This window comes from Suillus plorans, assembly GCF_016647745.1.
Source record: "Suillus plorans strain S12 chromosome Unknown HD556scaffold_59, whole genome shotgun sequence".
Lineage (NCBI taxonomy): Eukaryota > Fungi > Basidiomycota > Agaricomycetes > Boletales > Suillaceae > Suillus > Suillus plorans.
Genome location: NW_024537443.1, coordinates 83,664 through 96,157, shown reverse-complemented (window position 1 = coordinate 96,157; position 12,494 = coordinate 83,664). Strand labels below are relative to the sequence as shown.

Sequence of the window (12,494 nt, the reverse complement as noted above, 5' to 3'; positions counted from 1 at the left end):
CAATTCTGCCATATTCTGTCCATGAACTTAGCCTGAAAAACTCAAGCCGTAGTTTATAGGTGATCGGTCCTTCGAATGTCGTCTCCACCCTCAACTCGCCCCTCAACGTCTTCCAGAGCAAATCTGCATGGCTCACAGTCCATATATCCTCCAGGAGGCCTCATGATGTCCAGTTCACGCCCCTTCCTCAACATGATAAATCCAATGAGCCGTACACACCAAGGCTATTTTCAAGCCAACCAGTTCGTTGTCGAGGAAAACGAGAACGAAAGCACCGAGGAAGACCTAGAAGCAGGCCACGCGACCAGAGGGATCCTGTCCAAGAGCACCAAGTCACACGGAAATCACAGAGTATCATGGGACGGCCAGAGCTCCGAGATGAACATGCTACGGCCTAACATACGAAAGGAGGACAAGACATACGAACAGGAATCAGATGACGATGCCCCTCAGCGCTTTATGATAGAGGATTCTTCGGCGTCTGGCCGCCCCTCTAAAGGCAAGGGCCGCTCACAACCACTTTATTCCACATCTGCACGATCTCTTCCACATGCAACAGCGCCTCCTGTGGATACTCTACCTATGCTTTCAATACCCCCTAGACCGTCAGAACTAGACGTCGACGAATTTCCGCAGACGCCACCATATCAGCGGCCACAAGAATCATCCAAGCCTATGCGTGGGTTGGATGATTACGAACGTGCTCTATGGAACTGGGTCAACGTATATAACCTGGACGCGTTTCTGCAGGAGGTGTATCTGTACTATGAAGGCAAAGGGATTTATTCCATAGCGTTGGCAAGAGGGCTCAATCTCCTGTCAGTGTTTCTTTGTGCATTCAGAATTAATTTGCTGACTGCTAATGCGTAGCACAGTAGGATTCGTAATTGGGTTTTCGACATTCCTACTTGGGTGTGTTGACTACAGCCGTATTCGTGAGGATCAAACTACTCGGTTGTCGGACGTGGTAGTCGGCCGCTGCGTATCAAAGTGCGCAATCGGTTCCAAGAAAGTTAACAGTTACGACATACTGACGTGCGTGACATAGGTTCTCTGGATTTACGCTACTTTTCTTTCTGCTTTTTGCTGCGTTCTATATTTGGCAAATTATATCTTTTGTCTTCGAGGTCAGGCGCTTGGTAGACATGTATAAATTCTATACCTACCTCCTACGTGTCCCAGATGTACGTACACTTCAGTCTTCACCCTTGCCCTGATGCTCATACGCCACGCGTATAGGCCGACATATCAACCATCGCCTGGCCCGAAATCGTGCGCAGGATAGGCGCAATACGAGAAGAAAACCCTATAACGGCCATATCTTCAGCGCACGGCACTAATGCTGCAACGCCAGCAACTGCTTCTCTCGACGCTCACGATATCGCGAATCGCATCATGCGGCAAGAGAACTACCTCATCGCACTGTTTAATAAGGACTTGCTTGATCTTCGCATGCCACTTCCTCCCAAGTTTAAACAAATATTGAGGCAAAGTGATGACGGCAAGGGGCGGACGTTAACAAGGGTGTTGGAGTGGAATTTGCGGTTTTGTTTGATGGAGTACCTGTTTGACCCACAAGGACGCGTCAGGAAGGTATTCTTGAAAAGCAAGAACAGAGCCGTTTTAATTGAAGGGTACGCCTTTTCCTCAGCTAAACGCGAGAAATTTTACGCTCATGTGATTTAGGCTTCGTCGACGTCTCATTTTTATGGGTATATTGAACGCTATTTTTGCACCATTTATCTTCCTCTACATGATCATGTTTTCATTCTTCCGCTATTTCGAGGTGCGCCACCCCTGCTATAACTTGTGGTGTTGCCTAACATCCTACAGGAATACCACAAAAATCCGTCATCGATTGGTGGCCGGCGCTACACGCCCTTCGCTCAATGGAAGTTTCGCGAGTTCAACGAACTCTCCCATCTCTTCACGCGGCGGTTAGATGAGTCACATCCCCTAGCGAGCATGTATATCGGCCAATTTCCCAACGAGAAGATGACCATCATCATGCGGTTCGTTCATGACTTCTCTCCTCACCAATTGCACTGATCGCCTTTTTAGTTTCGTAGCTTTTATTGCCGGGTCCTTTGCAGCGGTGCTCGTGCTCGCGTCTGTCATCGATCCCGATTTGGTCTTGCACTTTGAGATTACGCCGCATAGGACTGTCTTATTCTATCTTGGTATCTTTGGGGCCGTGCTTGCCGTTGCGAGAGGGATGATACCAGAGGATAACAGGGTATTTGATCCCGAGCTGCTCATGACAGAGGTCATTCAATATACGCATTACATGCCAGATGAATGGAAGGGGGAGCTACATTCCAAGAAGGTTGGTTGGTCCTAGCTTTCCATCGTCGAACTTGTTGACATTGGATCGTAACAGGTTCACCAAGAATTTGGAGAGCTTTTTGCGATGAAGATACCCATTTTCATACAAGAGATCGTCTCAGTCTTGACGACACCATTCATACTCTGGTTTTCATTACCTTCATGCGCACCCGCTATCGTGGACTTTTTCCATGACTTCACTGTCTGGATACCTGGGAGAGGGTATATTTGCAGCTTTGCCGAGTTCGATTTCAAGAGGCACGGCAATGTCAAGGTGAGACAATCGTTCTAAGTTGTTGTCTACGTCTACTGACCATTGAGTAGTTCGGAGCTCCCGCACAAAACCAAGATGAGCGTATGATGTCTCGAGAGGGCAAGATGGAAAAAAGTTTTTTGAATTTCAAGGTTTGTGACTTTAATATATAATAGTCCGTATTTCTAATGACTGTTCCTGTCATTCAGGCAGCGAACCCCGACTGGAATCCATCAGATCCCTCCGGCTCCCTGTATCTCAGTCGCATCGCCGACCTCAGTGCACGGCGCAGACTTTCCGCTTCGAAGACAGCATTCGACAATACCATCCTACTGAACGATGGCAACAAGGACCCCGTGGAGCGTGCTCACGAATACGACCGCGCTCTTCGGCAGAGTCAGCATGCTGCCCTCCGGCGAAGACTCCAGCTAGGTGGAGGCAACATCATCGCAGGTGGGGGCGGTATCACTTCTTCGACTATATGGCAGTCGGCCATTGGCTCGAATTCAGCTATGGGCATGGCACAGACCGCGATACTGGGCGACTCTCAGGGAAGTATTGCGCCTCTGCCGCCGCCGATACTGGATGAGGACAGGGATTTAGATGGTGGTGTTGGCAGTGGACTGGGCGATTCATACGTTGATGGGGACACTCAGGGCAAGAAGCCGTACGAGTCACAGGAGGAAGGTATCAACGACGAAGAGGAGTTAGAGGACGGTGGGGTGCTTGGGCTACTGGCGCAGATATATGCTGCGAAGGGCCCTAAACATGTCCCTGTCATCTGAAGGCTGCGTACATGATTTCTATTAAACCACATTAATGCTTATATCTTGCACATTTGTAAATACTCGCACATATGATTTCTATCCTGCGTTTTTGTAATGCCGACTTCGCGTGAGTCCGGGTAGACTGCAAACCTTCCTTCGAACAGAGATCTACAATAGAGAGCTGCGCGGTATCATATCTTTCTCCGTGAATACAACAAGAGGGCGTGACATTCCTGTGACACCCGCGCAGTCATTGGGTCATGTGAGATGTTTGGCGTCAAATACGAAATTACGTGGTATGTCGTCGAAAACATGAAAAACCATACACTATTCAAGCAACGAAGACTCAATATGCAGCTGCTCTCTCTCTCGCTAGGATCTCTTCTACGCGTTTCACCTTGTGATCATTGCCATCACCCACGGGGGTATCTCGATCTACGCGTGTACCAATACGGATGTCTGTGGCAACTCGAGGGGCACCTTTGGCGTGAACTGCAGTATGGCAATCATGTATGGCTTGAGACACTTCACTCCAAGGCCCCTCTAACAAGAAAGTTCGATAAAAGACCAAGGGTTGATTACCTCTTACAACGTACCAAGATTAGTGCCGTACCCGCTGAAACATGTGTCGTTATCAGAAGTTCGACATCTGAATAAAAAAAATCTTACTGCATCTGAAGCAAGATTAGTTAAATTGAGTATGACAACTTGCCCATGCTCACCTTGAACGTCAGCCCTGATTTTTCCAAGACTCTCTGACACTCTGCGATATATTCGGCAACCTAAAACGCATTTACTTTGGTCGATAATCCCCTATTTCCCGTGGACGTACGGAAGATTCTCCTGTTCCCATTGGGATGAGACAGAAATCTGAACAAATTGTGAGGTCATGAGGTAATGGATATTACTGAAACTACAAACCTGCTACGGCATAAAGATCGCTGGGCATGTTGGGCGTTATTGTCAAAGTCGAAATACCCCCTTTTTTTCTTATAAGCATGAGCTCCGGAGAGTGCCGAAGGCTTGATTTAGGAATAAATATTAAAATAACGTTTATGGGTTGCGCAGCGCTCAGAGTAGAGCCATAAGATGCCTTCAGCCGCGCTGCAATCGAGGATCAAAGCTTTCGAGGCTCTCGCCGACCAGCGTCCTTCTCAAACGACGACAAAACCTTCGTTTGTCGTTTTAAAGGCAAAATATCCTCCTTCATCTAATACTAATAACCTCCTGGAATCACCTATCTCACCTACCTCAGACTCAATCCCACCAATTGCTCCATTTACGCCGTCAAAGTCTTTGAGCAGGTCACCCTCACCGTCGCCTCCAAATCTAGGTCGTAGGACTTCATTAATTGACTTAAAAGACTGGATTGTAGATGATGGACCAAACGGGGCACCGTCCGGCGTCTCACACTACAATGGCAGGCATCTGAAAGGCTTTCCAGATATCAGGAGAACGCCCCCACAGGTTCCCCATAAACCTGCTGCTGCTCGTTTAGCACCAATGTCTTCAGCACTACTCATTAACTTGGAATCCCCTCCCAAGTCACGTCCGCCCCTCCCACCACGTAAACCTTCATATACATCGACAGACTCTTCACCTTCAATTTCAAATTCTGCTATCTCTGACAGCAGTGCTACTCTACGACCCCCAGGGCGCTCAGATTCACTCACTGTAGAGCACACTTACCCCCCTCCCCATCCACATGCTTTTGGCTCAGCCCGCGCAAGCCACGCGCCCGCTTCTTCCATTTCATCATTTCATTCCGTATCTCTTTCTGATGGAAGCGACCTGAAACCCATGAGCTCAAGACTGTCCGTACAGTCATCGCTTGTGACAAATGGTGACAACGATGGCAGCGTGGACGGGGACATCGCAAGCATCGCTGACTCATTTGAGAATGTGTCTGTGACTTCCGCGATAAGTCCTACCACCAACGTCCCTTTTGATTGGGGGAAGGCCGTTAGCGCTAACGGCAACGGCATACCTAGGCCCGAGCCTCCAAAATTACCTCAGCGACCAGGTACAAAACTTCCCTTGTCGCCCCCCGTTTCGAGATCAGTATCAACATCGTCATCTATAACGCCCACCACTCACCGACCCCGACCTCCACCTCCACCGCCTCAATCACGCACTAAACTTCCTTCCCGTACATCACCTGCATCCACCTCTGCATCCACCTCCGATCGCTCGTCCATCCTAAGCAACGCAACCAGCGCCTCCCTGACAAGCATAAGTACCACAAGCATAAGTACCCGAAATAGCGGGCAGTTGACACATAAAGCTTCATTACTCCTGCGACCCACGCCAGTCCCGCCTGCCGCACGGACCCGCTATGAAGCCTTATTTATTGCGACTGTGATTAGTCGACGGAAAGCTGCCAAGAAAGCCAAGCTGAAGTCCCCACCATCATCTACATTATCGGTCAAGAAGAGCAGACAAGCTGCTGGCTGGAGAGGGCTTTCAGTCGACCTGATCACCAACCCGGAGGATCATCCTTTACTACCCTTGAAGGATGCAGAAAGCGAGAATGACGACGATACAGATCTAGTCCCAGTTGGACCTGAAGAGAGACTAGGCGGCCGAATAGTGAAGCTCGTCTGGAGTGCTTCAAAACTTGACCGCGGCAAACTCCGGGACATATGGTGCGCACTGCAGTCCTTTTGAAGCACCCATATTCATTCATTCTTCACTGCAGGAATGACTGTGATCCATCCTCAACCGGCTTTCTTGATCGTGAAGCATTCGTCAAGGGAATGTGGCGAATCGACGAAGAGCTCCGGAGAGCCCAGCTGACTAGACGGACGTCTGCACTCAGCGCCGCTTCGTCACAACGCATTCCCCACCGCCCGAAGAATGCGAGCAATCCAAGATTGTTATTGCAATAGTAGGACGTGCTTCCCTTATACCCCCGCACTCTCTTCCATACCCGTGGACTATGTAATAAGTCATCTCTCACGACCATGCAATATACTCACGATCTAATTACTCTTGCCGGACTTGGGTGCGTACATATGCTTTGTGGACTTTTAATTTGTTTGTGGATGCCCACAAGCACCAAAGCAGTGGAGTCTTGAATGCTCTTATCGACGGCCTGCGTTTTTCCAAGATTAAATAAACACGAACGCTACCAGTTGGAGTCATTGAGAAGCTGGGACCACGTCTAATTCGGACAACCTACCGTCACCAGGAGATAGCTATTTATTAAGATGAAGCTTCCATTCCAGTCTGGTCAAGTTTGGAACACGGATGCGATACTGCCAGCGCAATGCCAACGATTGCAGGGGTTCAGAGCGAAGAACGTCGAAACATTTCACCGACATTTCGCAGTGGTATCATAAACACTAGAGTGCAATCTACAGACGAAACTTCCCACATCATGATCATGTTGGTCTTCTCGGGCGCCGCGGTCCTAGGTGGCTAAAAGTTACCAGTCACTTCATCCAAGGTCGCTACAATGGGTACTTCAACCCAGAAATTGAATATACAAGTCCCTATACTTTTCTGAGATCACGGGGGAGACGGCACAGGGTACCTAGTGTGATCAAGTTGCAAATCATTCATTCAATTCCATACAACGAGCAACCTCTCCCGCCCAACTCAACAGTTCCTACACACCCTCACCCCAACACCGTACCGAATAATTCCAGATATGTGCATATCATAAGAACGAGAAACAAAACGTAGTAGGAAAGTGTAGTCGCTGGAACGTCGCGAGGTATCTAAATAAATAAATGAAACTTAAACATGTGGTGATACCTGCGTCAAATCATTAAAGACGACATCGCAATGATCGTTGAAAGACATACACTGGCCCGAGCCCGCGGTCCAGCTCACGAACGATATCAAAGTCAATAGCGTCTGCCATCAGAAACCAAACTGCTGGTACGCCCAGCGTTCCGCCAGTCTGGCTGGTTAGATGCGACAGGTCGATCTAGGCATTCCTGGGGAACCATGCCTTGTTCACCACGCCCATTCACGCAGAGCGCCCATGCGTCGTCATACTGAGCAAGCACATGAATGCGCTCGCCCGCTGTGACTGAGAGCTCGTCAGGAAGCGTGGGAATAAACGCGCGGTTGACAACTGCCTCTGGGGCAGTTGGAAACATGGGTATAGGTGTTGTAGTAGGGGCAGGTGGAGAGTACAAGTTGGCTCCTACTGCTGCACGTGCCATGGCAACAGCAGACTCTCCGGGGCTTAGAGAGGGAAGTGGTGGTGGTTGGGAATACATCGGCACTGGATTGTTATACGAAGCGGGAGGCGGGGCTGGGCCTGCATACCCTGTGAATGGACTCTGCATCCTCTGGATTGGAGGCTGTAGGGGGCCCGGATATTGCGACTGTCCATGAGCTTCAAAAGGTGATTTTGGTGAATTCCTCAGCGAAGCAGGCTTTTCAGAGAAATCTTCACTGGGAGCTGCAGGAAGCGGCTTGGTCTCGTTAAAAATATTACCAGCGGGCCAAGAGAGGCGACGGTTCTGCCTGCGGCGGAGATACGTTTTCCGAACGATGAATATGATCAAGGCCAGGGCAACAACTACGGAGGCAGCGATAATACCACCAAGTGCGCCGCCAGAGAGAGTCTGGCTTGATGCGCTACTGACATTGTTAATAGCTGTAGCGGTTGCGCTTGGAGTGGTAGTAATGAAAACCACGGATTGAGATGTGGTATGCGAGGGACTGATAGTCAGTCCCGTGGCAACGGGGCTGCTCGTGGACAAGGTGGTTGAGGGTGAAGCGAGAGTAGAAGTGGGAGTGGATTGAGAAGCTGAAGACGTCAACGTCTGCGAGGTAGAAGGAGATGCAGACGACTGTGAAGAATTAGTCTTCGCTGTCGAGGACACTGCAACAGGTGTGGTGGATGTCGTTGAAGTGGTTTTGGCGGTAGTACTTTGACTTGTGGTAGTTGTAGAGTTTGTGGTAGCAACTTCAGCAAACACGAGAGGAGACGCATATGGGTCGTTTACAGGCTGGACATGACCTAGCCGTTTTGCGTGCCGCACCCGCTCAGCAGGCATGCGTCGAAATTCGGAGTGCATATTGGTACAAGCGGTTTAAGTAGACTCGAAAGGTAGGAGTGCTGAACGATTACAGCTGGAGTTTTGTAAGGAATGTGGGTGGAACCCTCAAGGGAGACCTGCCACGATGAAGATGGCAAAGAGAGAGGATGGGGCTACGTAGATGGTTACCCGTTACGATCACGGGACAGACCATTTACTACGGGCCACAACACGTTGTCAAGAGTCAACGTTTCAACGACATCAATATGTGTCGATAATAGATTTTAAGTTATAATGGAAGAGAAATAAATATATAAATGCACGATCCATGCAAACTGCGAAGCAAACCGCGAATGCTAGGATACATAGAATAACAACGATAGAATACAAGTGCCTAGAAGTCGGACGCCTTTTCCAGTTGTTGTCGTTTCCGCGACCCACCACTGCAGTGAGACCAAGAATAAAACAAGTCAGTACACCATCAACAGCAGTGCAGCGCCCTACTCACACATCGGTGTCAAGACCTCGTTTTTTCCCAGACTTTGCCTCATCCAAGAATTTATCCAGACCGAAGACGTCCCCTGTATCCTTCTCAAATTGTACAGGTCCTTCACGGACTTCTTGATCCTCAGCTCCCTCAAACCCAACACGTGCCTTCCCAAGACCAAATCGATCATTGTCGAGAGCCTTACCGATACCTTCCTCGGTCCCACCACCGAATGAGTCGTCGTTGCCTTCTGCAATATTGCCCCTAGCCTTGTATATCGCCGCTGCCGCTGTCGAGCCGTGGAACAACGGCCGATCGTACAAGTTGTAGTTGTCTTCATCTGCAAACGAACCACTGAGCGACTCCTGATTAAACAGCCTTGAATCCAGCATGCTCTCTTTCGACATGGTCGGCTTGGCAAGACCGAGCGCAATTTTCTCTGAGATATCACGATTTTGTTGCCGTGCAAGCATCTTGGCACGCTGCTCGGCGCCCATGTTGGACATCCGCATTTCGCGTTCGCGTTCACGACGTTTCTCGGCACGCATTTCGTCGCGGAGTTTGCGAGCTTCCTGTTCTTCTGAATCTTCCGGTTCAGCGTCCGATGCAGAAGATTCACTGCCGCTGCCATAGCCAGCAAGAGTTGACGTGACTGCAGCCCGAGATTCTGCTGTTGGTCGGGAAGGTGCGACACCACTGCGCTCTTGGCGGGCGCGCTGTGCAAGCATGCGGAGGTTTTCCTCTTTGGATTCTTTCTCTTTTTGTGCAAGTTTTTGTTGCATGAGTGCACGTTGCCGAACTTCTTCACGAGCATGCCTGTCTGCGACAAACAATGCTTCTGAGAACTTGGCAAAATTATCGTTAATGTGAACCTATTAAACAAAAAATCAAAAATATTAGCCTGAAATCAAGAGAGATAGTACTACTGACATCTTGAAGACCCCGACCGTCTGCGGCCAACCGTTTGTCGAGTGGGATAGTAAAACCTTTGTTGTTCTTCCAATTGGATATACACGGTGGGATCATCCACTCCTTCTGCTCTGCCGCCGTCGCCTTCCTTGGTGGACTCCGCAGTACAGGAGGGGGCGGACTGGGTGGTCCCCTGGGAATCTTCTTATGCTTAAACCTCGGCGGCTCCATCGGATCTTCCACAACCTCTGACATTTTGATAATCCTCTGCTTAAGCGCGCCATTGTCCCCTCCGTTCTGCTGGCCGGGTGTGTATCGTATATAAGTCGTCTTTCCCTGCGCATCCGGGACATGCTTCGGTTGTGCAGCCTTGATCTTTCCGGAAACAAGTTGCTCAAGAGCGGCCCGGGTTCTATCCGCAGTGGCTTGAACATCCTCCTCAGAAGGGCGCTCCATCGTCCGCTGTTCATCCGTGAGGTCTTTTCGATGAGCGATAGGGACGAGGTCTTTGAATTGGGACTGAATATATTTGCCAGAACGTTGGCCTTGGTGAGCAATAACGTCATAACGAACATTGCCTTCGCTATCGACTTGAAGAGCAAGAGTATTGCCTGCGGCCGTCTTCAGGTGTAGACTTAGTAAACAAGTGCAGAAGCATGAAAAAGCACTCGCCTTCTTCCGCCCGAGGTCTAATGGATATTGTGCAACATGACATTCGGGATATGAACCACCATCTCCTGTATAAAAGCTCAGCAGGCTCATAATCATGGGATAAAGATGTATACGTACCAAAGTCGTCAGATTTTAGCGGCTTCCATCCCACCCGTTGGCCGTATGGCGGTATTGGTGTGCGAGTGATCACAGATTGAGACGGAGCAGGCTGAGGAACTTCTTCATCTTCATCTGAAACAACTGGGACATACGCGGGTAGTGGAAGTAGACTGTACCAAAATGTCAGCATCATTAATTATTATTCACAAAGTAACTTACGCAGCGAGGGCAGCCATAGCAGAGATGATCGTTCAATTCAATTGCTTACGGACACTACGAGTTTTGTTTATCTTTGTTTGTGGCGGCAGGTGTAGCAGTATTTTTTTGGTTGTACTAACAGATATAGCACGGCTCGATACATAGCTACATAGCAGTAGCACGGGCATGAGCTCACAAAATGTCGATTCTGCGCCAAAACCTAGCCAAGTGCAAAAGTCCGGCGTAAGAGCAGCTTTCGAATACACTGGAATTCCACCATCGTGGTTCGACAAGCGTCCCAAACTTCCGTCCCGGAACTGGCTCATATTCCTCTCGGTGACCAGCTCTATCGTCGCGTACTATGTTTATGACCGCAGAGAGTGTAGACGTATACGTGCGGATTATTCCTCACGCGTCGAGCATCTTGCCAAAGAACCTCTGGGTACTACAGACCTACCGCGCAAGGTCACCGTATATGGCGCGAAATGGCCCGGAGACGAGGACCATGATAAGAGCTTGAAATTTTTCAGGAAGTACGTCAAGGTGCGTACTATGTATTTGAATTTGAAACACGCTCACTGTGTCTATCTGTAGCCGATTTTTGTAGCAGCTGCCGTTGACTATGAGATGATTTCGGGGCGCCGAAGTGGTGACCTCGCAAACCGCATTGCGGACGAGATTAAGACTCGTCGACGTATTGACGCTGGTATCGAACCTCCATCACAGAGTCCAATGCCTTTGCCTAACCAGCCAACTCTCGAACAAAAACGCAAGCGAGAATTCGAGGGCGGCATCGTCCTCGTCGGCCGGCACACATTGAAAGAGTTCATGTCGGGGCTCAAACGCGGTTGGACGGAGAGCATGGATCGCGTTGACAGGGAAGACATGCTCGCACAGGAGCTGGCGTCGGATGGCCGATTTGATGAGCCAGAGGAACCTGTTATAGATCCCGAGGTAGTGGATGGGGAGCCCCTACCAACCCGTTCGCGCCTTCTACCTTCGCAGAACGCGGTATTATTCCCTTTGCAGATGCCTTCTTCAAGCCCATCAAAATCCACGCAATATACTTCAAACATTCCTGCACATTTAGACACGCCACCATCGACTATACCAACCCTGCCAACGCTTCTTCTCGTCCCCTTCACAAATCACATTGGCTTCAGACAGGTTCCTAATATGTTATGGGGATTCTTCAATGAGCGGCATAAAGTCCGCGCTGGTTCTGAAGCAGCTTACTCTCTGATAATGAGTCACGTGCGATCATTCGCAGCAGCAAACACGATTGTTACTGCTTCAGAAATTCAGGAGTCGCAGTTGGATGGACGTCAAGGAGGAGACCTTGATTTCGACCTTCCTGCCGAATCCTACTACGATGGTGCTTATACACCGTCTGAAACAGAGAAGGCGCGCAAAACTTACTATGACGCACTGCCCGCAAAGCTATCGACTGCACGTGCATTAGCACGAGGCACTCGAGCCCCTACGAAGGAGGAGGATAGTCACCCTCCGCCAACGGAAGTAGAGCTCCGTGCAGAACGATTGAAGAAGGAGATGAGATGGCGTGGCGACGAGGCTGGTTGGGAAATCGTGAAACCCGGTCAGCTTGTGCAATGGGACGAACGATTTGCCGACGCCCTGCAGGTTTTTGACGAGCCTCGAGCAGACGACGTTGGTTGATGTGACCCAGGAGCTAGCGCCAAGCTGCTGACTGACATCCACTCAATTGACCCCATACAAATGATCTTACAGCAAGTACCCATACGTTACAAAGGTTCTACCCATCA

At 49.7% G+C, this 12,494-nt stretch overlaps 6 protein-coding genes across 6 annotated transcripts; 3 read left to right on the top strand and 3 right to left on the bottom strand.

Moving 5' to 3' along the window:
- Positions 1–75: 75 nt before the first annotated feature.
- Positions 76–3,504, top strand: HD556DRAFT_1493270 (putative transmembrane protein; the record flags this gene model as incomplete). The annotated part of the gene is made up of 10 exons (XM_041308836.1): positions 76–818; positions 871–990; positions 1,049–1,184; positions 1,240–1,634; positions 1,687–1,786; positions 1,834–2,012; positions 2,062–2,326; positions 2,381–2,599; positions 2,650–2,730; positions 2,788–3,504. The coding sequence occupies 10 exons, from the start codon at positions 76–78 to the stop codon at positions 3,361–3,363; spliced, it is 2,814 nt and encodes a 937-aa protein (XP_041156456.1). The 3' UTR covers positions 3,364–3,504.
- A 187-nt stretch (positions 3,505–3,691) lies between these two features.
- HD556DRAFT_1433707 (uncharacterized protein) lies at positions 3,692–4,294 on the bottom strand (the record flags this gene model as incomplete). The annotated part of the gene is made up of 5 exons (XM_041305247.1): positions 3,692–3,888; positions 3,942–3,961; positions 4,054–4,127; positions 4,178–4,215; positions 4,267–4,294. 5 exons carry the CDS (start codon positions 4,292–4,294, stop codon positions 3,692–3,694), a joined length of 357 nt encoding a protein of 118 aa, XP_041156455.1.
- A 140-nt stretch (positions 4,295–4,434) lies between these two features.
- Positions 4,435–6,233, top strand: HD556DRAFT_1446998 (uncharacterized protein; the record flags this gene model as incomplete). The annotated part of the gene is made up of 2 exons (XM_041307184.1): positions 4,435–5,990; positions 6,044–6,233. The coding sequence occupies 2 exons, from the start codon at positions 4,435–4,437 to the stop codon at positions 6,231–6,233; spliced, it is 1,746 nt and encodes a 581-aa protein (XP_041156454.1).
- Positions 6,234–6,780: 547 nt separating this feature from the next.
- On the bottom strand, positions 6,781–8,561 carry HD556DRAFT_781172 (uncharacterized protein). The gene has a single exon (XM_041311614.1). The coding sequence runs from the start codon at positions 8,382–8,384 to the stop codon at positions 7,197–7,199; it is 1,188 nt and encodes a 395-aa protein (XP_041156453.1). The 5' UTR covers positions 8,385–8,561; the 3' UTR covers positions 6,781–7,196.
- Positions 8,562–8,616: 55 nt separating this feature from the next.
- HD556DRAFT_781145 (SKIP/SNW domain-containing protein) lies at positions 8,617–10,787 on the bottom strand. The gene is made up of 5 exons (XM_041311613.1): positions 10,732–10,787; positions 10,531–10,682; positions 10,414–10,478; positions 9,763–10,362; positions 8,617–9,704 (listed from the first exon to the last, which is right to left on the bottom strand). Exons 1-5 carry the CDS (start codon positions 10,746–10,748, stop codon positions 8,850–8,852), a joined length of 1,689 nt encoding a protein of 562 aa, XP_041156452.1. The 5' UTR covers positions 10,749–10,787; the 3' UTR covers positions 8,617–8,849.
- Positions 10,788–10,828: 41 nt separating this feature from the next.
- Positions 10,829–12,489, top strand: HD556DRAFT_781033 (inner membrane protein import complex subunit Tim54-domain-containing protein). Its single transcript, XM_041311612.1, has 2 exons — positions 10,829–11,253; positions 11,305–12,489. Exons 1-2 carry the CDS (start codon positions 10,897–10,899, stop codon positions 12,385–12,387), a joined length of 1,440 nt encoding a protein of 479 aa, XP_041156451.1. The 5' UTR covers positions 10,829–10,896; the 3' UTR covers positions 12,388–12,489.
- The last annotated feature ends 5 nt before the right edge of the window (positions 12,490–12,494 follow it).